This window comes from Athene noctua, chromosome 1 (assembly GCF_965140245.1).
Source record: "Athene noctua chromosome 1, bAthNoc1.hap1.1, whole genome shotgun sequence".
Classification (NCBI taxonomy): domain Eukaryota; kingdom Metazoa; phylum Chordata; class Aves; order Strigiformes; family Strigidae; genus Athene; species Athene noctua.
The window spans coordinates 122,538,433-122,564,969 of NC_134037.1; the positions used below are offsets into that span (position 1 = coordinate 122,538,433).

Here is a 26,537-nt window from a genome sequence, read left to right on the forward strand (position 1 = left end):
TCTAAAAATCCTCAAACATACATTTGCAGGAGGGATAGAAGTGAAGGGAAACTGAAACCTGACAAAAAATAAAGGGGTTTTTGGCTGATATTGAAAGACCAGAACATTTCTACCAGAACCTGAAAAGATGGGTCTCTACCGGGGAGTCTCAGAGGAGAGACATATTTACTGCTGAACAGCTCCAGCAAAATCCTTGGGTGCACCATCTGCTTGAGACACCTGGCCTTGAACACTGACCTCTTGGCTGCTTAAAAGTGTAAAAGCACCTTGTGGGGTAGAGTTTCCTTATTTTACAATGCCTGATCTCACAGGCGTCACAGTGTACCAACTCTTAACTTCCCATTTGGGGACATCACCAGAAGCTACCTACCACTGCCAAACATGCCTTTTAGGAGGACATCTGCTGCCATCCCTCTTATTCAGGTATTTCCTCTGTGTCACAGACCATGCTGGGCCAGATGTGCTCAGTGTTATGAGTTGGACACCCACAGCTGGGGTTCATCACAGGCTTTGCCCTGGGGTCCTTATCATACTGCAGCTTCATAAGCAGTGGTGGCTCTTGCTCCCGGTCTGCTGGGGGCTGAGTCTGGGTGAGTCATCTCTGTGAGGCTCTGGAGGCAGCACTGCTGATAGTCACTTGTCCTTGGGACAAGCTGTGCTCTCATATAAAGGATCGGAAAAGCAGGCTGTCTCAGCTGAAACCCAGGATTTCTCTGTATTTATGCTCAGGTGAATGAATGCAGATGTGCCTAAATAAATGAGAGTCTCATGAAGGTAGAGGTTGGAAGGCAAATCCTGTTTTTCTGATATAAAACAAGTACCATTTTAATGTTTAGAAGAATCAGACTGGCTGTCACTATTCATCCACTGCAAGGGATATTTTATTCCTTCATTTTGGCATGGCTCTTTATAAAGCCTCTGGTCTTAAAGGCCCAAAGTCACCCCATGTAGGTCCCCAGTGATGGCAGAAAAAGGTTTAGGGATTTAAATGAAAAAAGAACTGAAGCTTTCATTGCCCAGCAGTGAGGCAAAATCCTTCTGCCCTCAGCTGTGTAGCACACGCTCTGCTCTCCAGCTTGAAATCTGGAGCTGTAGGATATCGACAGTGAGACTGTGGGAATATCCAAGCACAGTTCTGGGGAAATCCTCTATTTGCTGAAGTCTGCAACTTGTTCGTGACCAGACTGTGATTGCTCTCAAATGTCAGCTTTTTTTTTTTTTTTTTCTGAGTTTATTCTTGCTCTTTCTGTTGGTAGGATGTGAATTGCTCTCATCTCAGCTCACTGCTGTGGTTCATTGTCCAGCAGCTAAGCGAGCAGGTTAATTTTGTCTCTTGGCCATGTTGTGTGTAGATCTTCATGTGTGATCGTCTCAAGGTACGTAGCTCCAGGTGTGCTTTTGTGCCCTAGATGAATATAAGGCAATTTTGTTTTGGGTTTTTTGAGTCCTGTTTTCTCCAGTAAAAACACCCCTGGGCTACAACAGTGAATGTACCCACTTGCCATCAGCAGTAGTGGTACCTGCATACCTCAGAGTATGCATTAAAGAGTTTCAACAGGAATCCCCATATACCTCTACGCTGCAAGTAGTTAGCACATCAGCTTCCCAGTAGCCAGGCTGCTGGGGCCAAGAATCAGTCAGTTGCTATTTATTTTATTTATGTAATCAAATTTAATCTCACGTTTTATTGTTCAGCAGAGCTCTGTAAATCTCATGTAACCCCACAGGGCCCACCCAGCTCATGGCTTTCCCGAACCATTACCCTACAGATTGTATCACAGCCTATTTCAATATATCCATCTCCCTTAATGAGAACACAAACTGCAGCAGGGAAAAGGGGGAGCTTTTGCATAATGTTTTAAGTTCTGACCTTTCAGGCCCATCATCTGTGGGCTGATGAGATTCAACCGATGACGATGCAACCGTAAGACCCAGGGAAGGGGCAACATTCCCACAAGGAACTGGAAAATATTCTACTCCCATACAAAAATTGAAAGGAAAAGGTTAGAAACCAAACCAGACCATCTTACTTGCCCTTGCAGGCCTTAATTCCTTCACAAACATGTACAAACAATAAAAAGAACTAGCTAAATACAAATCCCCATGCAGAGAGAAAGATTTTGATCCTCTGTTAAAACAGTTTGAGCGGAAAGGATTTTGCAGCCTCTCTGTTAATCTGTTGATCACGTGGTTAGAAGAGATGCCCTTGAGGCACTATCTAGCCTGTTGTTGAATTGGCTGGTCAACAAAAAAAAGAAAGGAGAAAAAATAAGAATAGAAGTTGTGCTATTGTATTAATACAGCCAAATCGTCGCCTGCAAGTCTGGGTAATGTTCACTGGAGGAGCATGCTGGGTGTTTTTTCATCAGCCTGTGAAGGCTGAAATGGACTTCAGAAGAAAGAGAGGTTTCTAAATCAGTCTCGTGAGCCTGTAATAAAAAATGAAGAGTTCTCATACCCTGCACCAGGGAAAGCCAAGGTGCATATGTGCCATTGGCCTCTTCGAATTTGTATTACTGATTCCTGGGAAATGAGTAGCAGCCAGGAATTAGTTGTAGGTGTGAATCAGAAAGCAGTGGTGGCCTTTGAAAATGACTGAATAAATTTTGCATATCCGTGGGGTGCTATTATGCATTCCTGTGGCTAATATAATTTGTTACTTAGCCTAGAAATGTCAGATGCTTTCAATATTTGACTTGTACAAGGGTAAGTGCATTGTAAGTACACATCTTAAACAGTCGTTCCAAATTTATTGGTTTTGGTATAAATATTCACCAGTAATGAACAGTGGATACGACACTAGGATCTTCCTATTTAATCTCCCAGTTTTGCCCAGTGAAGGGAGCAGCCAGATGCTCTCCCTTCCCTGAACAGCATCTGCAGTAGTGCAGGTTCTGGGGAGTGTGCTGGTCGAGGGTCCAGCTTCACTTCAGGAAGATGAGCTGTTTAATAGCAGCAGAATTTTTTGTCATTGTGACTCTGTAAAAGAGCCTTGAAATAATAACATTTAGATCTGAAAAGGTTTATTCATTTAAAATTGGGTTCCTGGGCCTTTTTGCCATATAAACAGCACTTAAAAAAGATACTCCGCTGTGTCCTTATATTGTGCCAGCTGCATTTTACGTACTCACGTGTCTATCTGTGCATCACCTATATATAAACAGGAAATTAGGGTAGTTAAAAACCAAGTAGGGGCCTTTATTTTTATAATGTGGCTCTAGCTATTTTTTTTTCTTTTTTTGAAAGGAAGTCAGTTTTTCAAAAGATCATGCACTTTCTTCAGCTTTAAGTCCTACTTCCACAGTTTAAGTTCCCAGTGGAGACTACAGCACAAAGTAGAGTGGATGGAACCAGGGGTAGGGCTGGGCTGCCGTTGACAGTGCAGAAAGTGAGCCCTGAGCCCTAAGCGTGGCTGTTGGTCCTCAGGGATAGCTCGGAGTGCCCTCAGAAAGGTCAATCTTTTTTTTTTTTTTTTTTTTTTTTTTTGCTTATCCATTATTAAAACTTTGTTGCCCTAGAGAAAATCCACTGGCAGTAGTGAGGAGGTGCAGGTGGTCTCCTGAGCTCCTTTCAGACACATTTTGGATAGCAGATCCTTGAGGTGACGGCGCTTTGACACAGGCCTATAATCTCTTGTGCCTTTTCTATTTTCTTTATGGTGTTGCATTTCCACATGACAGTGCTCTCACCACAAATGGCTGCATGCACAAGGGAAAACCTCAAGCTGACAAGCTCCCTTCCTTCTTTCTACCTGCTTCAGACACTGTAGGATATAATGAACAGAAAGATGGATAGACAGACAAGTTGATATATGGATATATGGATAATTAAATTGTTTCTTTAAAGATAAGGCTCTTTAATTTGGATAAGAAAATAACATGAATAATCAGTGATAACCAAGACTCTCAAAAACAATGAGATCTGTTCTTAAGCATCTTTTTTTCTGTCCCTCATAGCTGAAAAATATTGCCCTTCTTCAGCTAAAAATCCCATTCTACAAATAACACCACAAGCCCAGTTTCATAGCGCTTATATTTTGTCAGCTGCTGATTTGACTCTGGCGACTTAGTTAAAGAAGATTTCTGCTAAAAATATCACTTCATTGATTGAAACATGGCCACATTTTCACCATCAGGCAGAAATGAAAGGATGAATATTATAGACATAATTAATTACTCTGTTTACTGCAAATACGTGTCAGTAGGGGAAAGTTCTCTATTTACATTCCTTCTACCCTCATGATTGTAGCATATAGAATTTTACTCTCCTGTTAAAATGTTTATATGTAGCAATAGCTGCATTAATTGTCTTTCATTCATTTCTGTTAAAGTTAAGGTCACAGCTGTATAAGCCAGAATCTACACGACCAACTCTTGATAGAAGGTGGTGTCCTTTGGCATCGCACGTTTGCCTCAGTGCCCACGCAAATGTGCTGAAAGCCCATGAAACCTGCCCACAAAAGCCACAGTGAAGCCACAGCCCTTTGGCCCAGCAGCCAAGCGTGTGCATGCTCTGCTGGCAAAGCAATACTGCACTTACAAGGTGGTGCTGGAAGGGTAAAAAGAGCATAAAACTAAGACCAAACACTGAGAAGGAGTGAAGGAGTGGGTCTTGTGCATCGTTCAATTCAACAAAAGCACAGTTATCGTTCTGTTCAGCATGGGAAAAATAAGTCCTTACTGGTGTAATAGAGCTCAGGGGCAGGGGTAGGTGTGAGACCTGGACTGCAAAGAAATCTTGCAAATAAAACGCACACAGAAAGAAATGAAACGCTGTCTGCCTGAGTCTGCTGACAGCCCGCAACAAACATCATAAGGGGAACACCTTTGCAATCAGAGCTATGGCAAAATTGATGCTGATGGTGTTAACTATGTCACTGCCAATCTTTTAAACTAAAATACTGAGTTATAGTTCTTTTGCCACAAAATCTTTTCCTGTATTTTCCCATCTACCAGAATCATCAGCCGTTCCATACTAAGTTTGTAAAAGCGCCAGTTAAACTCACAGATTGTCTCAGTCAGTCCTAAAAGCATCAGGATTAGTAAAGAAGGGATAGCACCAATTTTTAACATACAAATGAAGAGTTTCACAGTTGTTTTAATAACAGTTATTCACTGTTCCATTCAATTAAAAAAAAAACAACCTTTAAAATTAAATAAAGTTACCACAAAATTTCCTCCTGACTTGCAGACTTCCACAAAATGCAGCAGAAATTATCTCTACTTTGTGACAGAGGCCAATGCAAATGTGCTCTCTTTTATTCCTGTAATAATTGTGGGTTTCCTTTCTATATTTTTAGCCTAAAAAAATCGTTCTCCAGTTTGTGGGTTTCCTTTTCATCATTCATTTAGCCTGAAAAAGTCGTTCTTCAGTTGTCTGTCTGCTTTCTTGGATCATTATAAAAAATTCGAGGGTGATCTCTACTGGCTTGCATTTTCTGCCATTAATGTGATCTGCATGTAATATAGGTGTGTGTAACTTCTGACTTGGTGGCATTTTATACTGACTTTGCAAAGGCAGAGAACACTTAGAAAGGGTTGAGGCAATGTGGAGTAAGGCCTTTTGAACAACTACACATATCTAATGGTCTCTTGCAGAAGCTCAGCTTGCTTCTTCTGTTGCCACCAGGTCTGCTCCTCTTGATTTATGAAGGTACCAAGAGAGACCCTTCACCCACGGACACAGACCAACAGCAGCCAGTTGGTTGCCAACCGCACTGATATGTAAGACACCCCCACTGGCAGGACTAAGCAAAAGAATGAGCAGACAGGGTGGTTACTGTAATTTTTTCATGCTGCATTACCTGTTATGTAGCTGAAGCACCTCTGCCTCACAAACACTCACTCATAGTTAACAGGCACAGACACAGTTAATCTTCTGTATTACAGTGACTTTATAAGGTTGAATCAGATTGACCTAGCCTCATTGGGAGACATGTGAGAGAACAGGCTGTTGCTTACTGCCCACTGACTTCCCAGGCTGTGACCGACCCCTTTCCTGGAGCCCACTGAAAGTAGGTGCCTCATACCACCCGCAAAACCTCAGCACTTCGCAGTCGTGATCCATGAGGAACTTTTAAACTGTGTGGAAAAGGAGCAATAACACTTTGGTGCAGATGGGTGCTGAACACCTTTGGTGCTGGGGGTGGATGCAGGTCCCAGTCAGCTTCCTGGTAAATCTGTGCCTGCCTTTGCCCCACATTGGTTTCCCCATCACAGGTTTGAACCCTGCCCCCACCCTAAAAGGTCATTTTGATTTGGGATGCTCATCAGAGGTGACGATTAACTTAAATCAGGAGATGTGGAAGAGGCTTGGGTATGTATACGGAGCCAGGGGGCTGGACCATGAGGTCTCTGCAGTTGAGAAGACCGTGTAGAGGGAACAGTTTCTTTCTACAAAGCTAGGAACAGCAAATGCAACAGGCCTCATACAGTCTGGTAGGAATGCCCTTTATGCTCCCCAGGAAAATCTGCCATGCAGTTTTCTTATTTCTTGCTGTCTCCTGAATCCCTCACTAAATGTCTTGCAGTAACTCAATTTTATCTTATATTTATATTTATATTTATATTTATATTTATATTTATATTTATATTTATATTTATATTTATATTTATATTTATTCTATCCATCTATTTTTCTAAGCGAAACAGAAGGGGGCAGGTGGAGCCCCAGGAAAATCTGGAACAAAAGCATTTAAGACGCCAAGCACTCCTGTTTTACGTTTGCACACAAACAACCTCCCCTTCCATGCTCTGCTGTTCACTCTCCACACACTGCTGGCATCTACCAGCACATTTCTGGCAGGTAGCCCCACCTGCAAGCCTGACCCCACTAATGGCAGCAGTGAAACTTCCTCCAACTTGAAATGTGGTGTGACTTTCACCCCTAGATTCTAAAATTGGCCATTAATCAGATTTAATGTCTTAGGAGCAGCATATATATATAATGGAATATAATTGGAATATAATCAGAGAGAAGAGAGGCTGGGTGCCTGTCATTGCTGCAGTGATGGTGAGTGAATATTTTGAGGAAGACCTGAACAAATTTAGGGTGTGAATTTCACTGAAAATCATGACACAGTTAGAAATCTCATCCTCCAGCTAAGCAGATGCCTTTTGTTTTCCTCCCAGGTTCTGGCCACAGAATGTAAATAGCTTTGTTACGAGTCAAGACATTTTCTTTAATCCTCTCTACTAATACCTGGATTTCTTGTCCTGAGCCACCAAGATCCAGCTATACAAATGGCAAGTGAGGTTATAGGATATTTTGGAGCAGGTACCTCCTGAAGGGATGGGGAAACACTAATCCCTTTGAGCAAAGCCTATATAATAATTTAAAATACCCTGTGAAATGCCAGCCACCCTTTTCCAGAGAAGACTAATTCAAACTGGATCATCAACAGCTGCTAGGATGATCAGGGCAGCAAACAGTCCATCTACCAAGAAAGGACTAACCGAGTCTGATCTTTCATGTCGTAAGAAATGCTGTGAAAGACTATGATTGCTGTTTATATATCTCAGAGAGAGAGGAGAGCGAGGGGAAGGAGAGAAACTATTTAAGCCACAGGACAAGGCATGGGAACAAGCTGCTATTTTCAGGCTGTGAATTAATTTGTGCTAGAAGTGAAATATTTTCTGGATACTGGAGAGGCAAGGATCTGGACTCAGAACTACTGGGAACACAATAAACTTATGGAATCATAGGACATAGCTTGCTAAATTATAAATGAAGCTGTATGAAGCAGCTACCTGTAATAACAGACTCCCAACCAGCCTGTCCAGCCCAGGCCTCTGCTTGGTGCCCTCGGAGCTGCTGGGAGCTCCCTCCAGATGAGATCCCCACTCCTGGACAGAGGGTTTCTTTCTTCACCCCCCACCACTCTGGCTGGTTGCTTTCCCAGACAAACAAAACAAACATTTTTGCCCACAATGTTTTTCTGTTGCTGTTGGAAAGGAAGAAAAAAAGGAAAAACGTGTGGGTACATAGCTGTAGAAATGACTGCAAAGAGATAACACATTGAAAGGTTTATTTTCTAAAGCGGTTTTGTTAGCAGCAAAATGGGTAGAAAGTCAAGTTGTTATGGCTCTGAAGTGAAATTGTTACAAAATGGCTGCTCCGTGCTTTTATTTTTTTCTGTGCAGGAGCCTGATAAAGCAACGTGCACGCGTTGGAGCCTCATAAAACAGCGGTATTGTCTGACAGCCGACAGGACAACAATGACTTGCTTTATACTGGGATGGGGTGGCTCCAGGCATTTCTTTTATGCCTGCCTGTTTTTCCTCTAAGATCTCAAAGGCAACTTTTTCCACCTGCGATTGCCCCTGGCTGCAGTGTCTGGGGGAGAAGTGTGGGATGTATTGCTCATAACCTCCCTATTTGCAGAAACTGGAGGCAGGGAGCAGTTGTGTCAACACAACTTGTCTGCTGCACCGCAACTGTGTATACGCACAATCATGCTCATTTACTCACTAATGACCAGGGGTTGAGGTGCCCACGTTTACAAGAAGTAATTCCCCTGGTAGCACATTTATGTTGCATAATTGCATTCAAACTAAGAAATAATTTTATTGAGCTTTTTGTTATTATAGCAACGCAAGCCCATAAGAAAACTGGGCTCTGGAGAGTTCTTGTTCCAGCTAGGTGTGGGTTCTGACACAGAGATGTAGCATGAGATTCTGATGTCACGTTCACTAGCATTTACCCCAAAGCCCCCTTTGTCCTGCACCACACGCATCCCCAGACCAAGTGCTGTTCACAGAATCACAGAATCATCTAGGTTGGAAAGGACCCTGAAGATCATCCAGTCCAACCGTTAACCCAGCACTGACAGTTCCCAACTCTACCAGATCCCTCAGCCCTACATCAACCTGACTCTTAAAAACCCCTCCAGGGATGGGGACTCCACCCCTGCCCTGGGCAGCCCATTCCAATGCCCAACAACCCCTTCTGGAAGTAAATACTTCCCAAGAGCCAGTCTAACCCTGCCCTGGTGCAGCTTGAGGCCATTCCCTCTTGTCCTGGCGCTTGTTCCTTGGTTCAAGAGACTCATGCCCAGCTCTCTGCACCCTCCTTTCAGGGAGCTGTAGAGGGTGATGAGGTCTCCCCTCAGCCTCCTCTTCTCCAGACTAAACCCCCCCAGTTCCCTCAGCCGCTCCCCATCAGACCTGTGCTCCAGACCCTGCACCAGCTCCGTTGCCCTTCTCTGGACACGCTCGAGTCATTCAATGTCCTTTTTGTAGGGAGGGGCCCAAAACTGAACACAGGAATCGAGGTGCAGCCTCACCAGTGCCGAGTACAGGGGTAAGATCCCTTCCCTGTCCCTGCTGGCCATGCTATTGCTGACACAAGCCAGGATGCCATTGGCCTTCTTGGCCACCTGGGCACACTGCTGGCTCATGTTCATCTGGCTGTCGATCAACACCTCCAGGTGCCTCTCTGACTGGCAAATGCCTTGAAACACCTGCAATTTAAGTAGGGGGGAGAAAGAACAAGGGAGGAAGGAGAAGAATTTTATCCATATGGTGTAGATGGTGAGACAGATTCAGTTGTTAAATACAGACAAGCAGTCCCATCAATGGGTATCTAAGACTTCTGCACACTGACAGATATAGCCAGCAGCAGGAAACCAAATAACTACAGCATCTCACATAGCTCTAGAGATCTATCTTCAGGCAACACAAGCAAGCTCTGAGAGTAAAATAAGTTGTCTAAGGTGATGCAGGAAGACAGTGACAAACTAGGAATTGCCTGCTTCTCCTGAATTCAGATTTGCAGTATCTCAGCCCCTGTCTTTTCCAAAGCCACTCCTCAACAAACCCTCACCAGTAGGTATTATTCTTTACTGAATATCAGAGAAAAATCAGAGTGAAATTGGTTATCACTGTACTCCATCAGCCTGGGCTGCGAAGCTGGGCCCAAAGGCTTACAAGCAGCACACTGTGGGACAGCAACAGAAGAGAGATGAGGTGTCTGTGCTGCAGGATAATGCTAACATACCCTTCAGAAACACAGACGCAGCCTTTTGGCTCAATCAGTGATTCAAACCAAACAAAGGTGTTTCTTTGGAAATGAGAACTTTGCTGAAAATCTTGTGAATAAATTAGATCCAGGCAATAGGCTGTGCTGCAGAATTGATACAAAAAGCAGCCTTTCCTCAAGATTTTATTTCAGAGCTATTTAAAATTTAAATCTAAATAACAAATTTGAGTAACTTTTCATTGTTACATTTTATGCAATAGCATAAAATCTTTAAATAGGATTTTTCATTACAAAATTAGCTGATTTGTTCTCTAAGTGCTTTCAGATCAATTAAAACACAATAAGAGCAAAAGCAAGAAACATTTCCGTTATAGATGGCATTAATTGTCATGAGCTCTGGGTTAAATGGAGATGACAGAAGTCGAAACCCAGAAGAGTTAGAGCTTATGAAGGCTATTGCTGAGGGCCCACAATCTATAAAAACTATGCTCGCAACTCCCTCAAATAATTTCTCACCAGCTGCTGTTTGTCACACCAACTGTGGGCAGCACATGCCTTTCTTGGATTTCTGTTGGGATCCACCTTCGAACACTACATCCTCAACACAATTTCAGAGGGAACCTGCTGGTGTCAGCAACACACCCAGCTATTGGTATCTAAGCATCCTTTTGCAACAGTTTCTCACTTTTGATGTCATTTAATTCCCTACTGGTGGTAGTAGGCAGGTTTTGGTTTAGACTGAATTTTTGTGTTAACACCAGCGCATTTCTTATAACCCAGCTGCAAAAAGCCTATCTAGGGAAGTCTGGTGAAGGCGGTGAAAGACATAACCAATGTGCTGGGCAGCTGAGCTCTAGGTAGCAGTGATAGCTGGTGCGGAGGTGCAGCAGGGAAAAGGGTGTGCACCTTGACAGGAGGATGCTATACGGCCCCAGAGCCACCTTATGCCTGGCCCCGTTGAAGCTGAACATGCCTTGCACAGTGCTCAGGGAGCCAACTGAATGGCTACAAGGCAATACTGGGGAGCAAGGATGACCCCCTTCATCTGTACCTGAACTTCATCTCCCCCTTTGACAGTTTGTGTTTCTCCTTCTGCCAAAGACCAGATTAAAAATGAAAGGAGAATAACTGCAACCCAACTTCCAGCTACAAATGGTTCAACATCCATCCCAAGATGCTTGATCCAAAGCCTCTCTTTGGGTTTTCTGTGGCTCTACTAATGCCACACCACTGTGGTAATGCTCTTTCAATCCTACAAGTAAGAAGCATAAAGTGTGGTGTTGACCGACTCTGACTTTTTTAGTAGAATACGCCAATGCAGTCATCCTCTGGCTACAAATATCCACAGGAAGAATAGATGTGTCCTTTAATAACAGGGAGAGTGCTTAAAAAAGAACATTTTATTGCAGTGTTGCCGTCATCACAGTAAATTGCAGCATTTTCATTTTCCTGTATTTATTGCATTGAAGTGTTTCATCACTGTGAAGCAAATATTTGCTTTCAAAGGTCACTCGTATCTCTCTTCCTCTGGGGACGTATGTAGGTCTCTCTTAGACTTCAGTGTAACTCCATGAGGATATATAATGTTCTCACTATGAGATTCTTTATGGCATCTGTGCACTACTAAAATAGCAGATGCAGAATTCAAAGTATAATAGGCAATGCATTTCCATTAGCCAGTCTTTTTGTATTTTTCTTTAACCCTTGGTCTGTTGTGCTTCTGTACAAACACTGGTGTAACGTAGAAGACTGGCTCGCAGGGAATTTAATTTAAGTCACCCAAGTCCCTGAAGTTATTTGTGTTGTCTAGAAGACACAGAGCACAGCTTGGTACATGACGTACACAGGGTTTTTTTAGCAACATTTGGACTTTTGGCTCCTTTTAAGAGAGCACCGTGTATGTTTGTGTGTGAACCCAGAGGATTTCCTTTCCCTTTTCTAAAATGGAAAAACCAAGTTCCCTGTGAAATTTTGAGCTTGCAAGTATAAACACAAATTGACTGAGTGTCTGCAAATAGCTGTAACTTCTGTAACAACTTTTTCTTTTTTTTTAATCAAAGTTTTGGACCTAAAGAGCTTAATGTATTACATCACATTTTTGGTTTTCTGATCTGTCGTCTCTGCAGGCAAAATAAAACGTAGTTTACATTGAAAGTAGAGAGTACATTTTGAAGAGTTTATTTCCAGATATTAGAGGTTCTTAAGATATATTAGAGGTTCTTAAGGCAATTACAGGATTTTGATACTTTGTTCAAATCAGCTTGAATGACAACAGAATACAAAATATCAACTATTATAAAAAATATAAATTCCACAAGGACTTTATTAACTGAAGTCCTCGAGAGTATCTTTGGCCTGTTCCCGTTCTCCTAAAACAAGAGCAGGTTTCAGTGGGCCCAAGACAGACTAACACCTTACGCTTTTGAAAGTCTGTCCAGTAATCAGTGAGCAAATTTGTTATGGTTTACCTTTTCTTGGCCATTCCTGTAATCATTCAGTTTTAATGTTTTAATACATCAATAGGACTATATATAGGTGTTTCTCAGAAACACCATAGAGGGAGAACTGTTCATTTGTACTGTAGAGAAATATTTCCCTAAATATATCTGCTCCCTACAGGATTTTATTAATAAGAAGGCCTGTTGTTGGAAATTCATGACACTGGAATGGAATTTCAGCCTAAATGGGGCTTTTCAAGGAAAATCCTATCTCTAATCTGTCATATTCCATATTTTAAACTGCAAAATCTGCAAAAAAATTAATCCCATTCCCAGCTATCTGCAAAATATATGTAGTTTCTCATACTGTGTGCATATCAGTAACCTTTATTGATTTTTGCGCATAGTTTTCCATTAAATAAAGTTGAATCAGCACTGCTGCGGGGCACTTTTATTTATGACTAAAACTTGATGTAAAATGACTTGTCTGATAGAATGCTTTTTGCTATTTCTCAATCCATTCTAAGTGCTTTACAAATACCAAACAATCTCAATAAACCTGTCAGGTTTGATCACTTGATACAAAACACTCCCCAGTTACAACCTCTGACATTTTTTTAGTTTGATGCAAAATAGGATGCATCTCTCACTAAGATGCCAACTGATGGTTCTAACTAACTGAGAAGGATAACTCTAAAAAAAAATCACCAGTTTCTCCACTTTGTTTCATTTTTGCACCACCCAGTACCACCAACTCATGATCAAAAATGAATAAGTAAAAAGATCAAAAGTCAGGCTGGAATCTACTTGAGAACTGAATTTTCTGTGCAGTTTTTGTTATCTGCAGTGACTGACAAACAGACTGTTATTATTCATTATTGTCAATAGAAGTGCTCATCTCTCCTTCTCTCGCTTACAGTTCTGTAATCATTCTGCTCACACTGGATATGCTTAGAGACTGAACCAAATCCCCTGTTAGCATCACATCCTCTCACTGATGCATCACCTCCCACTTCACAGCTAGTAAGATGCTACCAGATAGACATAACACAGAACCAGCTTCCTGCCCCTCACAGCTAGATGTATATACTGATTAGCTGAGTACCAAAGCCATGTTTAAATTATCCTGATTTTTGCTAAAGCTCAGTGCTGCTGTTCTGCCAGAACAAGTGTAGCAACAGATCCGGGCAGAAGAGAATATTTTAACTAGATATTCTAAAACTAGGTTCATGGTCTTAATCCTGATATTCCATCACAGAGGCTGTGTCAGAAATATTTAAATGCTGAGTTTTGCCTCAATCTGGGAAAAAACCCCACATTTTTTGAAGCGGTGGGCAATGCTAGTGCCAGCCTGGGACAGGTGGGGCGGTAGTTCAGAGAACAGTTCTTTACCAAAATAACTTCTTTTAATCCCAGCTGAGCATGCTCCATTTGCTGATCAGAAGCACTGTCTTCCTGGAGCGTGATGTGCCACAAAGGGCAACATGAGTGCCAAGCAGCATGGTGAGAAGGTTGGGGTGTCCTTGAGAGTATCCCCACACTTTCACATGCACTTTGGGAGAAGATCAAGTCCTGGTTCATCTTTTCCTCCTAAACCTCAGAGTGGGCCATTTTTTATAAAGCTTATTTACTGCTGTTTGTGAGCATCCTTGAAGTGTCTGATATCAGTCTGAATATTAGCCATGAAATTAAGCTCAGAGTTTGCATCAGCTGAGGCTGCAGATGAGTTGCTTAAGCTTGATCCTTCATGCTGCTGTGACCATGCAGCTGGCAGAATTGGGTGGGTTTCTACTCCAGCATAGATTTGGGCTCCTAAACATGTGTGTGACCCATCGCAAAATGCCAGTATCCCTCTGACAAGGATGTGGTGTTGTGCTCAGTGATGAAAGTACGATGCCATGCCAGTAGCTGCAGGGCTGACTCTCTGAGACAGATTTCTTCCTGATGTAGCTTCAAAGAGGAAAAGCAGCCATGAGTGAAGGCACAGCTAACGTGAAAGCATGAAGGTCACATATTCCCTCTTAGATAAGAAAAAACAGCAATTATGATGTTGAAGCTGCAGAGGAAATGCAAGAGGCTGTCTGCTTTCCTTATGCCTTTTTAAGCAAACAGAGTGTGATCCAGGAAATATCCCTGCCACCCAGCTGTACTGTTCAGCCCATACTCCTGATGTCCTGATGAAGAGCACTGTCAAAGTGAGGAACAGATTCATCGCCGATAGATAACAACTTCCATTTAAACAGGTTTTATTGTTAAAATGTTAGAGCCAAGCTCTGCCCTGACTTATTTTGTTTCATAAAGGCCACACGTATCACAAAGACAGGACAGAAAACAGTCCCTGGGATTTTGTCTTCTTGGAGCAGCTTTGCTGAAAGGGGCTGCTTTTGTCCTCTTTCTGTAATTGAGCGTGATGGCATGTGTGTTATGGCTGTTTATTTGCAGTCCCCCACAACTTCCCCACCTCCTATGCACCTGGGATTAGGTTTTCCTGCAATGAACAAATCTAACATTCAGTGAGCAGTAATTTGCTACGTGCCATGCTTGAATCAAGCAAAGAAATAAGCCAGTGTTGTCATTATAAAGACCTGACAGATGGTAGGAGGACCCACCTTTCTTAATCAAGTCATGCTCAGTAATCAGAGCTAGCATGAATTTATAACAAAAAACAAACCCTACCCAAGTGAGGATTAATGGGCTACATCCTGGTCTCTGGTTAGGATGAGCTCAGTGGTGTCATTCTGTACTGATAGGGATAACCAGAATCAGAATCTGACCCAGTTTGGGGAGAAGTTGAAAATACCAGTTAGGTCCTGCTGTCACTTCCTCTGAAATGAAGGATTCTCCCAGGTAAACAACTTCTCCCAGTCTAGCTATTATTTTAGAGTCTAAACTATAGCATGGTGGGCGAGTCATTAGCTGATAAAAATCTGCAAAGTTTCATTGTCTTTAATTTCATTGCAGATGTATTAGCTGAGGGTCCAGCCCTCCAAGTGATGTAGCTGAAATACAGGACATGAGTGGCATAGGCTTAACCTTGACCTCCTTCATGTTAAGGCCTTTAATTCTAGAGAAGAAGGAATTGGTCTCAAGACTGTTTCTGGTAGCAATTAACACCTCCTGAGTCTCCAGCTTCGATATGAATAGCATCTGAAAAGTTAAGAAAAAAGGAAGGATTTTCCTCCAAGAACATGACAAGGCTACATCCTGGTTCCTCAAGAGTGATTAATAATACAGGAATAAAGCACCACCTTGAACAATCCTACGTGCTCTCTACTCTATAGTAATTGCTATCCAGAACAAAAGAGTTTGGGTGAGGGCACTCATGTGATAAAAGCACTTCTGTGGGACTGACATTTAAGCACAATTCAGTGAGTCAGGGAGCCTAACCACACTTGTTTCTTTCCCTTGTCGCTGTCTTCCAGGTTCACAAGCAGCTAAGCGCAAATCCTTGGTCTGCAGCTTCCACAAACACACCCACAGCTAAAATGGCGGAAGACGCTGATATGCGCAATGAGTTGGAAGAAATGCAGCGGCGTGCCGACCAGCTTGCTGATGAAGTGAGACTGATAGCTCAACTCGAAACATGGGGTTGGGGTGGGCCCAAGAGACACATCCAGAAGTACGAGCTGATCCGGCAGAGGATTTCTAGGGCTGATTCTGTTTTCTGTCAGCTTTACACTGAAAGCAGAATTGGAAAAGAAATGAGCCGGGGTAAAATTTAATGTCATGTTTAGTCTAGATTAAGGCATTTATTGATCGTGAGTTTGGTTTAGGTATTAGAGTCTGCATCAATTTGACTGGCCTCAGAGAAAAAAAGCAGCAATTTAATATTTTCTGAGGATTCCTTCAATTTGCCAAACCTATTAAATGTTAAAAGCCACCAATTAGGTCTCTGAAAAGTCTTAGCTGAAAACCACAGACTTTATTTTTAAAGTGGAACAGCAGCTGTTCCAAGCACCACTGCCACAGTGTGTGAGCAACGGGAGCACAAGCCTTAGAGACTGCAGCTGCCTTGAGATGGGGTGGGAACTGCTGCATTCGCAAGCCATAACAGAGAGCTGGGGATGAAGAGATCACCAGTACCCTGCTCATGTTTGATTCTGAGGGAAGGCAAAGAGCGTAGGAAAAATAATACTGTCAGCATGAGCCTCCACATTAGTGTTGGAAACTGTATCTTGCCAAATCTAAGTGTCTCTTCCTCTGTTTTTCTCAGTCCCTTGAGAGCACCCGTCGAATGCTGCAGCTTGTTGAAGAGGTAAGGACTTGCATTTTATTTGCACTTCTGTTGTAAGCAAAGGTGATGGAGAGACTGACACTGGAAGTGTGTTGTTTTTTATTTAACTCAGGCTGTTAGGGCATGGCCATGGCTTTATATGCCACTCTGCCCCCCTTTATCCTTACCCCTTGTGAGGGTCATTCAAGACACTGTGCCCTAGTTGCCAAGTGTCACACTGCAGGGCAGATGCTGCAGCACTGTTTTGCCATACCTGAATATCCGTTGAGAGAGGCTATTCGAGACAAACCAAGGAAACTGGCTCTGAAGGTGACTTGGAGTCAGGGACAAATGGCTGAGTTTGCTGCAGAGCTCCTGGAGCCTTGAGCTGACATAGCTCTGATGTCCCTGCCATAACACTGCAAGTGGGGAAGGTGTTGTCTTTAAATACCTCCCTCTCCATAAACGCTTGCGGTTATTTATAGAGCATCAGTCACCACAGCATTTAAATGCCACTTCTTTATGTATCTGTGAAAGGTTTACTAGGATTTCAAGGCTCATGAGATGTCCTAGACTAACAGCTTTGGGAAGGGAAGTCCTTTGATTTTCTATGGTGCTAAGGAAGAGGACCCAGGCTCAGTCCTCATGGCTTATACCTACCTGGAGGGGTCACTGCCAGAAGGGAAAAAACAATTGAGTCAGGCTTCATTTCACCCTCGAAGGGGCTTAAAAGTTGGAAATTCCCAAACTCAGTTTGGTTTAGTGTTCAGCCATCAGGTGGTGGCAGACTTTGCTCCCGCCTGACAGGATATATTATTTTCAGACAGGATATATTATTTTCAGACATCATGCAAGCCTTGGCTCTGGAGCTGGTGACATTTTTAATCAGGGTCATCAGCGCTGACAGTGCCAGTACTCCTGACAACCAGAAGAGTGTCCAGCAGAGACAACGGGAAAAAAATTTCATCAGGTCCCACATTCAGGAACAAGCACAAGCCCAGCCGTAGGCTTCATGGCCTTGAAATCAATCATGAATGTGGAGATCAATGGAGTCCAGTGGAGACAAAATTAAATTTCTGTGTACAGACAGACAGATGGGTCATTGAGCATAGTCAGCATTTCTTCTCCTCCACAAACAGTTCAGATCTGGGCCCCTTGCAGCTGAAACATGCTCTTGTCTCACAAGCAATCTGTCCCTTTTTGCTGTTCAATTCCCTGGACATGCCATTTCTAACCATCACTTTATGTCAACTCTATGCTGGATGCAGACCCTGCTGAAATCAGTTCAACGACATGGAAGAGAGTCTCACATGGGTACCTCCACAAGCGCAAGGCAGGAGAGCCTGCTGCCCCAAAGTGCCTGTGATCTAAACAGACAAGGCAGATGATGAGTGGGAAGAAAGAGAGGTGCGGGAAAGGGAAACGATTTGCTCGGGGCCAAGCCATCAGTAAATATCAGCCCTGTCTCTCCTGAGCCGTATTTGTGTGACCTATGCACTGCTTGAGTCTTCCTAACATATTGAACTAGCATATTGTGAATGCCACTGGAATTTCAGTATTAAATCACAGCAAATGGCAAAGTGGGAGGAGAACTGGGACTGCTGAATTTACCAGTGAATTTATGTAGGACTCTAGCGCTCCTTGGAAGAGCTCAGCGTCTCTCCGGACCTGGCTTTTATTCAGATGCTACAATATCTTCCTGTCCAAATAGAGAAGTTTCTAAAACTAGCACTAAGTAGTCAAGGGAATTCTTCTAAAATGAACTGAATATTATTTTCACTAATGTGACTACAAAAGACCTTTAAAATTCTTCTGTGGTCTAAACAGTTGGTTGATTATTCTGACCCCATTTCCTAGCTACTTTTAAAAGAATGCAGCATTTAGGGAGTGAGAGATTTTATACTGAAAAGACAAACTATGAGTGTCTTTGAAATTGAACTTGCACTGCTCTGATTTAATAGACCCAAAAAATCCAATTAGACTCTCTTGCTTAGCAGAACCTGTCTAGTGGGAAGAGATAGAAAATATTCTTTCCCAGTGAAAGAATGCTTTTTACTCTGTTTTCTTGATACAGCAAATCTGTTACTTCTTACTCAGGAAAAGGATGCATCCATGTTTAAGCATTATTACTACATACATATATATGTAATCTTATGGTTGGCTCTGCTCTGTTAGATAGCAGGAAAATACAGAATAAACAGACTGACTTGGCTCCACTATAGAGACAGAAGAGTGCTATCCACCCGGGAAGCCCTACAGCAGTACAAGGCAACTGTAATGCTGAAATGTAGGTCATCACCTGGGGGACAAAACCTATATCCCCAAAGGATAGTGCCCTCCTTACCCAAGAAGACTAGTCTGAGTTTGGGACTAAGCCCTGGTGCTGTTCCCAGGGAACGTCAGCAAGGAAAACCAAATCTGTTACTGCTTCTTATTTTTATAACCCAACTTTTCAAAAAGCTGATTGTATCAGTCCTAGCACAACAGGCGAAGCAAGAAGACGTGGTGAGTGGCTTTTTGCAAAATAGACACTGCTTTGCCCCAAGGCAGCTACGTACTGGGATGGCAGATTACAAAAATCAGTTTGCTCTGTGGTGCTCAGCATACCCCTGCAACACAGTTAGGTCTACACTGAGCAATGCTCATTTGAGCTACTCAGCTAGACAGTGCTATAAATACCTGTATTTTATGATGATGCTGTGCAATATTTGGGCCAAAACATAAAATGAACTGAGGCAGAAGAAGGGAGACTAAATACACAGTTTGTAGCTGACCTTCTTATCTTCTTGTTCAAGCTTTTTACCTCTGAGCCAAATTTGTGAAATACAGAATAACATCTGCAAGGTAAGGAGTAAGGCAAGAAGAAGTAGTGAGTCTAATACCATATTCCGGTGGAACCACCATGGCCTTTAAATTTATCATTGTAGGATGAAAAAAAAAGATGGTTTCTAGTTATGATGCAGCAAGGGAAAGAATATCAACAGGATCAGTACTGCAGAAAGCCCAGCAAGAAAGCACTTAGCAACATGTACAGACAAAAGGGCTGTTTTGTACATTTAAAACCAGACAGGACTATCTTCTCCTCTCATATGCTGGGGGGTTAGAGTCAAATTTACTAGCATATCAAAGCTGAAATAGGAAAGCTATAAATGTTTGATAACCTCACGATGCTGCTCTACGCAGGACGCTGAACATGCAATAGGCCATTTTACTAACTAACTTCATTTGTGATTGGCAAGTGAGTTTCCCCTGACATTAGTATCATAGTCAAATGTTCCTTAGTTTGAAGAATAAAAGAAAAAATATTTTATTAATTTAGGGTTTGGTCCAAAGCTTGTCAAATCTAACTTGACATCATTAGCTATTGGAACTATTCTATTCAGAAGAGTGTTTTAATATATTTAATTCCACAGAAATACATATCTGGCACAGGGCAATGTGCTTCATAATTCTGGTCTCAGTTTTTCCTATGCAGGATTAGACCCCTTTGACTATGTAAAACACATTTTTGTCTTTAGGGTGTTGACACTTCTCTTCAGTATCTCTGGAAAGTGCTAGCAATGTCAGACTGTCCTGATACATAACTGTCTGCATTAATTTATTCAAAACAAACTCTATGATCCATATCGATTGAAGCCAAATTCTTCATCAAAGTGGAAGTTTATGTGTTCTTCACATAACTGAGAGTGTGTATCTGTTTTTCAGGGTGTCTCCTGAAATGCAGAGAAAGCAATTTCTAAAATTTAGATTCTCTGATATATCATTCCTTTATACTGTTACGAAAATCACCCTTCAAGCTAAATCAGAGTTGGAGCAGCTGCCGTTTGTAGCAGGCATGGATGAGACACAACACACTGCGTTCCTGGAGGGACTGTTGGGTCCTTTCAAAACCCATCCCAGTTCTCTTCCTAGTTTTAATCCCACCTTGGGAAATCAAGTGACATAACAGCAGTAACAAGAAATGATAGAGCAATGAATTTCCCCTTGAAAGTGCTGGGCAAATTTCATTGAACTTTTTGCTGCGGCCTTGTCCTGAGTGAGACCCTCATAAGAAAAAAGGTTTTAAAAAGCTGTTACAGAAGCTTGAGGATAATATACATTAAAGTCTCCAAAAGGGTTCCCAGTTATGTGGTTAAACTGGCTTCACTGAAGCACTGACAGATACCTAAGAGCTGAATTAAGCCCAGAGTTTTAAAATCATATATTCTGGCTTTCTGATCAGTGGCTTAGCCAGCAGCCCAGTGGAGAACCTGGGCATATGATTCATAGAAAACATGTTGAATCCAAATTAGTACTCATTCCTGGTTTGCTTTTATCTCAGCACCAGAGTTTAGCACTACTGAAAGGCTGAAGGACATTGACTTTCATAAACTTTATGGGGTCTATATTCATTGTGCTGTTTCACCTAATGTGATTGATTTTAAAGTCAAAAGTGGTGGCCTCCTGCTCTAAGGGGTCATCTTGAATGCAAAGTTGAGCAGATTTTTTTAGAAAAACAGTTGGCAAGCCACAGCAATCTCCATGAAAATCAAAGTCTAGGGGGACATGCCAGTTGACCTGCTCATTCCTAGAGTCATGGCTGAGTGGAAAAGATTATATATTTTACTATCTGTGGTATACCTACTTTACTGATAAACTGAGGAATTTCAGAGCTGTCAGTTTAATGCCTCAACAAAAGCAATTCATGCTGTGCTATTTTCTTCTAAAGGGCAAGAGTGTGAGATGTTTGCTATACGGTGGCAAAATCCAGCAGTCCAAATTCTCCTCTCAAGTGCAACAAGAAGACAAGGAGAGTCAGAAGTAACTCTGGAGAGAGAAGGCTGTAAAAGATTTAAGAGCTGCATTAAAGGGGCATGTGCTCCATGAACTCTGTAGGGTCATACAAAAGCTGCATTTTTCTTCTCTCTGGCCTGAACTACCCTAAGCATCCCATCTTTTGAGAATCCTTATTTTGCTAGAAGCTAAACAGAGGCTTGCCTGTGCAAGACTTTAGGGTCTTAAGAAATTCCTCCATTGCACAGGAAGAAAGGAAGGCTTTAATCCTGGGGAAAGTGTACTGTTAGCACGTTTTCATAATAAGATGGACCTCACTAGTTCTACCCATTCATGGCTCCCCACGTAGGATCTCACTGATGTTGGTGAGCACTGGATGTGGGTGGGAACCCTTCCTGAGCCCTCGGGACCAGACAAATCAAAACATTGGTCACTGGGCCCCTCACGTGACTGTGGCTTTTCTAGGAGCCTGTTATCAAGGTTTTATGATCATCGGTTGCTGTAAAACATACTCTTCTGGGCTGGCACTTGACAAACACAGCTTTCATCACCTCCTGTTAACACACTCTCTAAGCAACCAGTTCAAGTGTGTCTGCTGACACCTGCTCCTGCTAAGACCAAGAGGAGTTCCTGTGATACTTTTAGTGCAGAAAATGCCAACGTTGTCTGTGTTTGGACCCCAAACTTTTTTTGGCACATTTCTTCTTCTATATTCCTTTAAATTAAGAGGTTTTGTAGTTTCCAGAGGTGCCACAGTCCATTGTCACTGAGGGTCAGTTACTGAGCATTTCTCTCCTGCTCAGACATCTGGATGATAAGCATAGTTTTAGAATAGTTCAGTCTTACAGACATGTTTGGTTTTGAGTTATCTAAAGGGTCAGTCACAATGGAAATACTGAACTTTTAGGAAAGTCTAAATATGTTTTAAATGTACAAATGTCATTTTCTTAAAAAATTGGCTTTACAAAGATAATTTTTTTGTGAATAAAACAGAAACTTGATGCTTAATAGAAAGTTGGAACAGGAGGAGATTGTCACAATGTCTGAATCACCTCTCATCTTGGTCAGTGACCATCTTTTTATTAGTTTCAATATGCTTTGGATTAGACCTCAGATGCAGACAAGTATATTCAATGCACACACCTTAATATTTTCACATCAGTATTAATACTGTGCCAGGCTGCTCTTAACAGATACAGTATGCCTGATAAAATTAATGGCACTTATGGTCAGGTAAGTAAAAGAAAACTGCACTTCTTTCACTCTGTGCAAGGATTTAATATGAAATACAAACCATAAGATCTAATTGCTGAATTTGTCTCTCAGCATAGGTCTTATTCAGGTCACTGTACATCTTAGCTGCATAAAGGCGGTTTGCTCAGATGTTAAAAACAGCAGGAAAATAAGGTCAGAGGGTTAAGGGGCAGTAAACATTTCTCAGCCTGACTATGTTTGGCTCATTGAAAGCCACCAACTATCACACCACCGACTGTAGATTTCTGAGCCAAATATTTAGAAAGGTCCCATGTGAGACTGCACCATAGTTACTCAAACACAAGATGACACAGGACCCAAGCAGCCTTCTCGTGCTTGCATGAGGTATGTTTTTTAAAATACATATAAATCTTCTGGGGTAAGATATTCCTGGGTACCAGGAGCACAATAAAAAGCTATTGCCCATCCAGTGTTTAGCAGCTCTGACACCTGCTTCACAGAAGATGTAAGATAATTAAAAATGATTTCCTTACTTTAAAAAGTCAAAACTAAGATGACCCTTGGACCCTAAGTTTCTAAAGGTTGCAAAAATAAAAGTCAGCTGGGATACAAAGTAAATGTGGTATGAGCTTGAAGGGAAAGAGCAGCAGTGGGTACCTGGTAGATAGCTGACCCAAGGGCAGTAGGGCACAGCAGACCATGAGAAGAGGCAGGAGGCTTTTTCTCTCCACCTGGCAACACACACAGGGATTTTTAAAGAAAAGGGAGTGAACCAGGCTGCACACATCTGATGTTTTTCCCAGTTTCTGCAGTGACGTAGACATTCAAGATGAGCATGGGAGTGTAAAGAGAGGCAGATGAGAGCATAACAAGAGGTATCTTGCGTCCCTCTTGAGCTGAGCAGGATCCTCTTGAAGCAAAGCGGAGAAGCACCAGCTGCACCAGCCAGACAGCCCTTGAGTGTGGCAAGAGTCAGGCTGGTAGCCCAGCCAATGTGGGCAGCGTGCTGCCAGCCTGCCTGGGAGCACCCTGCAAGCACAGACCGGGCAGCTGACACCCAGAGAGACGTCACTGCTCCCACAAGAAGAGATGAGCCATGGCAGTGAGCAGGGCAGGTGGGAGGAAGGATAATATGAAGTCCTTAATTTGCCTCAAGCTGGGGGAGGATGGCCTGAAAAGCATGAGATCAGTCAGGACTCCAGGTTTCTGTTCCTCAGATTTCTGTGCAACTGTGGGTATCTGCCCTGCCCTCTCCAAAATTGACACCAACTTTATCGGCTTCACAGGGGTATAGTTGGTTTTATGTTCATGGAAGCACCTAAATTACTGCTGCACATGTCCAGGTGACTCTACTGGCAAGCTGTCAGGCTGCAGAGGACTTACTTCATCTGTTACTGAAATGCATCAGTCAGGAGATCGTTCAGGCCATTAATTATTCACAGATGTTATCACTGCTCCAAGCAGAATGGAGCTAGTTTCCCCTTCGTAATTAAAAAGGAGCTAATCTGATCTGTGATGTAGCTTAGTATCACAGGCACCCAGAAACCCGAGACACCTGATCACATCCCAGAGTGATGATAACACATGCGAAAATTGTACTTGTGAAAGGTGCCTGGCTGCTGCTTTAGGCAGGTGGGAGCTCTGAATTGCTCAGCTTTGCTCAAATTGTGTATCCAGCAAAGGTGATAAGACTCCCACTAACCTGTGGGTGCAGGGGCACATTCAGCATGAAGGTGTTTTAAAAACCCTACCTTCAAGCTCGGTCCAAAGTCTGTTGGTGATAAAGGTGTCTGTTGGCTGAATTAAAACTTGGCTCAAACCCATATCTATTAGATCTCTGAGCCAAAAAGTATAGCTTAATCCTATTAAATATTAGCCTGCTTTAAAATTATTTCCCAAGTACATAAGCTTTCTGATTTCTGTGTTGCAAGGGCTGTGTACTAACTACCGTGCCTCCTTCCCAAACATGTTTGTGTCATATCTATTTTCCTTGGGAATTTCTCCTGTGAGATAAAGATACACCTGCAATGTCAACACCCCCCTTCTTCCCTTCTGCTTCAAAGAACTCACAGATGAACCCTCTCTTTTTAGAAATTACTACTGTGTAAAGTGATTATTTTAATCTCAAGGTCCAGGATTTTGTGCTTTCTGAAGTAGTTCAGTAACCCAGTGAATCCTGAAGGACTTGATGGTACAATTGAGGGTATTCAGTTCCTTATACAGTGTCCAGGCACATAAGGTCTTAGGACTATGCCACCAGCCCCTATGACCTTGTCATTCCTTTCACTGTTTTTCTTTTGTCTTCCTATGTCCCATACCTAGGGCTGAATGTTCCCTCACTGATTTCTCTCTCTCTCTCTCTCTCTCTTTCTTCTCCCCCTCTCCGTCCTTACCTTGCTACCACTATTGGGATGTAGAGTAAAGATGCTGGTATCAGGACTTTGGTTATGTTGGATGAGCAAGGAGGTAAGTTCAGATTGCTTCAGTAAGGAAGTATAACCATTCTCAAAGTACTGTACTAACTGTGTGCAATCCTGAAAATGAGGGCCATAAAATATGTGTGGTTGTGCATGAGAAATCCCATACCTCTTTGTCTTTAGTTTCGTTGTCTGACAGAGGAACGTACAATAACTGCATAAGAGTCTGTACTTCTTTTGATCTGTATCCTATTAATGTCAAAGAGCTCTGCAGCCTGAACCATCCAAATCATCATTTTTTTCAGCAAGCTTTGGGTCAAGATCCAGCTACACGATGAGAAGATTTGCCTCCTTAAGTGTAAAATCCAACATTATTTACAGGTGCTATGTAATTTTCTCACTTGTTTTAGCCACAAGGCAAAGGCATGCAATAAAATGCATATGAAAAGAAGGTAAAGCAGGTCTAGTTTGTGAAATTTCAGTTGCTTTTCGTATAGAAATGTCAGTGAGGATAACAAGAATTTAACATTAAAAGCTATGAAACGATCAGCTCGTTCCAATTGACCATATAGGAGCTTTCAAGCTTAGATGAGTCCCTGTCTGTGCATGACAGTGACAAAGCCAGAGCTAGATATATGCAATACATTCCAGGAAATTACATTTTTGTCCTTCGTAATACTACAAAGAAGGTAGCTTCCCCGCCCCCTCCCCAACAAAACTAATAAATCTTAATTTACTGCAGACCCACAGCATCAGCAAAATCGTGTCTACAAATAGAAGTTAAATCAACAGAGTACAAATTTCTGCTTCTCTATATCAAACTGCCCGCCCCAAAAGCCCTTGTTATTATTTACTATGTGGCATGATACAAAACTGTATAGTGTTTTCTACAGAGGTAATGCTGTATTACTCATCAAGCCCAGACAACGATTGTAAGCAAAGGTATGGCATTGTTGGGAAACGAACTGCAGAACCTGACAGGCCTTTTTCATCTGTAATGTCCCTGCCTCTCTGGCACTAAAATGAATGAAACAGGACCTAAACAGAAAGTATTTTCTCCGATTTGCTTTTTGATGTATGTCTCATTGCTTCCACCCCAACCTCCCCCTTTAGGGAAAAGAATTTAACCTAACCAAATTTTGTCACATCAATTTCTCTTGACAAGAAAAATATTAGAGAGAATATTTTGTCTTCAAAATTTTTTTTTCCTGAATAACAGCAATAAAAGAACTATCACTGAATACAGAAAACCAGAAATTACTCATATTGAAACAGATATGGCACCTGCCTAAATAATGTGTTTTGTCTTAGAAGTGAGTTATACAATTAAAATAAATCACAAATATTGTCCATAAATAAAGAAGTCCATAAATACCCAGGTGTGTCTTGCAATGTAATTCACAGGCAGATCAGCAAAAACTTCAGTGGTTCCTGTAACTTCCCTTGTGTTTAGTGTTGGGAAAGTATGTTTCCATTCTTTAACTGTTATTTCTCTACAGATTA

The 26,537-nt window shown here is 42.1% G+C and overlaps 1 protein-coding gene across 2 annotated transcripts in view; it reads left to right on the forward strand.

Annotated features, from left to right (window-relative positions):
* Positions 1-26,537, forward strand: part of SNAP25 (synaptosome associated protein 25) — a 66,115-nt gene that overhangs the window by 20,487 nt on the left and 19,091 nt on the right. For both annotated transcript variants that reach the window (XM_074915187.1, XM_074915102.1), the window contains exons 2-4: positions 15,839-15,973; positions 16,630-16,671; positions 25,035-25,083. In XM_074915187.1, the coding sequence (XP_074771288.1) occupies positions 15,902-15,973; positions 16,630-16,671; positions 25,035-25,083 (163 nt within the window). In that variant the 5' untranslated portion in view covers positions 15,839-15,901. The remainder of the gene's footprint in view (positions 1-15,838; positions 15,974-16,629; positions 16,672-25,034; positions 25,084-26,537) is intronic.